Below are 2,500 nucleotides of genomic sequence, written 5' to 3'. Positions count from 1 at the left end.
AACCCGCATCACAGGGGGCGTACCACGACAGCACTGGAAATTGGACCGACCATCGTGTTTCCGGCGTGATTTCTTCATCGGAATGCATCGCGAAGACCAAACTGATAGGACTGCGCAACTGGACACCACTACTGCATGCGCATCGCACGCCACCATCGACTACGTCACCAGTCACAGCACATAAAAGAGAAGCTTCTGCCCGGTTCGCGACCAGTGGGCACGGCGGAGGCGTTGGAACCATGCGGCTAACAAATCCGTTCCTGTTTTTTGTCCAGGTAAGAGACAAACAGCCTGTTTACTCTTACCGCAGTGACAATGTGTGCCTACTGCTTCTGCCGTGCCCACGGCCGTTAGTTACGCTCCTTACAGCAATGTATCATTGTTTTGTTGACGTGCTTGCTATGTGTGGTGACGTAGAACCAAACCCAGGTCCTTCGACGCAGGAAATGCTGCAAACAATAATGGAAGATCTTAAACAGCTGAAACAAAATACAAGCTCTACTAACACGAGACTGTCTGCTATCGAAAAGAAGCTAGACGATATTTCCTCAACGGTTACTGACTACACCTCTAAAGTAGAATCACTGGAAAAAACTGTCGACAGTCTACTTATGAAAGTAGACGACCTAGAGAATAGAAGCAGGCGGAACAACCTAATTGTGTTTGGCGTTAAGGAAACCGAGGACGAAACACCCCAAGACCTTGAGAACATGGTCTGCAAGGATGTTCTTCTGGACCGGTTGAAAATTTCGGATGTGGCTATTGAGCGTATCCACAGAATAGGGAAGCCAGCTGAGGACAAATGCAGACCAGTTATCTTTAAGCTAGTTGACGGGAGGGTCAAAGAGAGAATTCTCAAAAGCTGTAGAAATCTGAAAAACTCAGGCTATAGTATATCCGAGGACTTCTCCCCTCGCGTTCAGTCAATACGAAAGAAGCTCTGGGAAAGTGCGAAAGAGGAAAGGTTGAAAGAAGAGAAGGTCATGCTCAAGTTTGACAAAATTAAAATAAACGGCAAACTGTATCGATGGGACGACGCCCGCAATGAAAGAGTTCCCTGCGCTCCAAAGTGATGGTCTGTTTCCAAACTCGTGTCCGCACAAAGTAACACACAGAGCTCAGGAGCACTAAGAACACAGACATCCTTGAATTCCTTTTGCGTGCTTAACATTAATGCTAGAAGCATAGTAAATAAATTCGACGAACTTGAAAGCCTCCTCTTCACACACGATCCTGACGCTGCTGTTCTGACAGAAACATGGCTTCATGATGCAATTCCGAATGATGCAGTTATCACATCCGATCAATACGAAATCGTTCGTCGCGACCGCACTTCAAGAGGGGGCGGTGTCGCTATTCTGATAAAGAAAGGCATTGACTATACGCTGATACCGCATCACACCAACACTGAAATGGTTTGGGTTGTTCTCCGTCTTCTTCAGCTTAGTCTTTTAATAGGTGTTATTTATCGACCACCGAATGCTGATACTTCTGTACTGGACAACTTGCACGACTTTTTAAATGAACATACAAAGCGCTATAGCCATGTTATCGTATGCGGCGATTTTAACTTGCCAAACATCAACTGGGATTCTCTGTGCGATCAAACTTTGTGTGCTAACTCGGATGCTTTGCTCAGCATTGCTTTCAACTATAACTTAAACCAGGTTGTTCAGAAACCTACGCGCATTACAGAAAATACCAGTTCTCTTCTTGACCTAGTGTTTATATCGGACCCTGTTAGTCAATTGGGCTTTTCGACAGATGTCTTTCCCGGAATATCAGACCATGAAGCGGTGCTCTTTAAAAGCGAATTGCTGCGACCAGTAATTGTTCATCAGGCAGGAAAAGTGTTTCGCGACTTCAACAATGCTCAGGATGAAAGCGTTCTAGATCAGCTTGAAGTTACGTATGAATCCTTTGCCGAAAAATACACTGATGGGCGTACAAGTGTGAATGACTTGTGGTTAGAATTCAAAAGTACGGTTCATCAATGTATCAACAAGTACGTGCCGCTTAAACATAAGAAGCTGAAAACCGCGTGTCCCTGGATAACACGCGAGATCATACAGTTAAAACGTCGCGTGAAGCGCTTATCAAGGTCAAGCAATAAAGTTGGTGGTGCTTTGCCGGCTCTTCGGGCTGAACTGCGTTCAAAAATAAAATCTTCACGGTACCACTTTTTTAATGTCAAGATGCACAATTTTCTAAAAACTGACCCCCAAAAGTTCTGGAGGCATCTGTCACAGAAAAAAGACCCGGTTAACAAACTTCTCCTTAACAACACAGTTGTTACCGACTCCCTCCGCTTAGCGACTGCCTTCAATGAGCACTTTTCTTCTGTATTCCTGAGTAACAGCAACTCAGTCTCCGAATCTCGAACTAGCCATTTCAATCTGCCAGACCTAATTATTAACGAGGAGGGTATTGTTTCGGCTCTATTGGAGTTGAACACAAAAAAATCCTCTGGACCAGACGATATCCCTAACGCTTTTCTGTA

At 45.0% G+C, this 2,500-nt stretch overlaps 1 protein-coding gene across 1 annotated transcript in view; it reads left to right on the top strand.

The window, feature by feature from the left end:
* Positions 1–1,118, top strand: part of LOC149324338 (uncharacterized) — a 1,186-nt gene extending 68 nt beyond the window's left edge. The window contains exon 1 of the mRNA XM_089565619.1: positions 1–1,118. This exon is cut by the window's left edge and continues 68 nt beyond it. Coding sequence (XP_089421745.1) covers positions 1–1,073 — 1,073 coding nt within the window. The 3' untranslated portion in view covers positions 1,074–1,118.
* Positions 1,119–2,500: the final 1,382 nt, after the last annotated feature.

Source organism: Amblyomma mixtum, unplaced genomic scaffold (assembly GCF_055824585.1).
Source record: "Amblyomma mixtum isolate Tamu unplaced genomic scaffold, ASM5582458v1 scaffold_77, whole genome shotgun sequence".
NCBI classification, from domain to species: Eukaryota; Metazoa; Arthropoda; class Arachnida; order Ixodida; family Ixodidae; genus Amblyomma; species Amblyomma mixtum.
The sequence above is the reverse complement of the archived record's forward strand: the minus strand, read 5'-3'. Positions and strand labels throughout refer to the sequence as shown.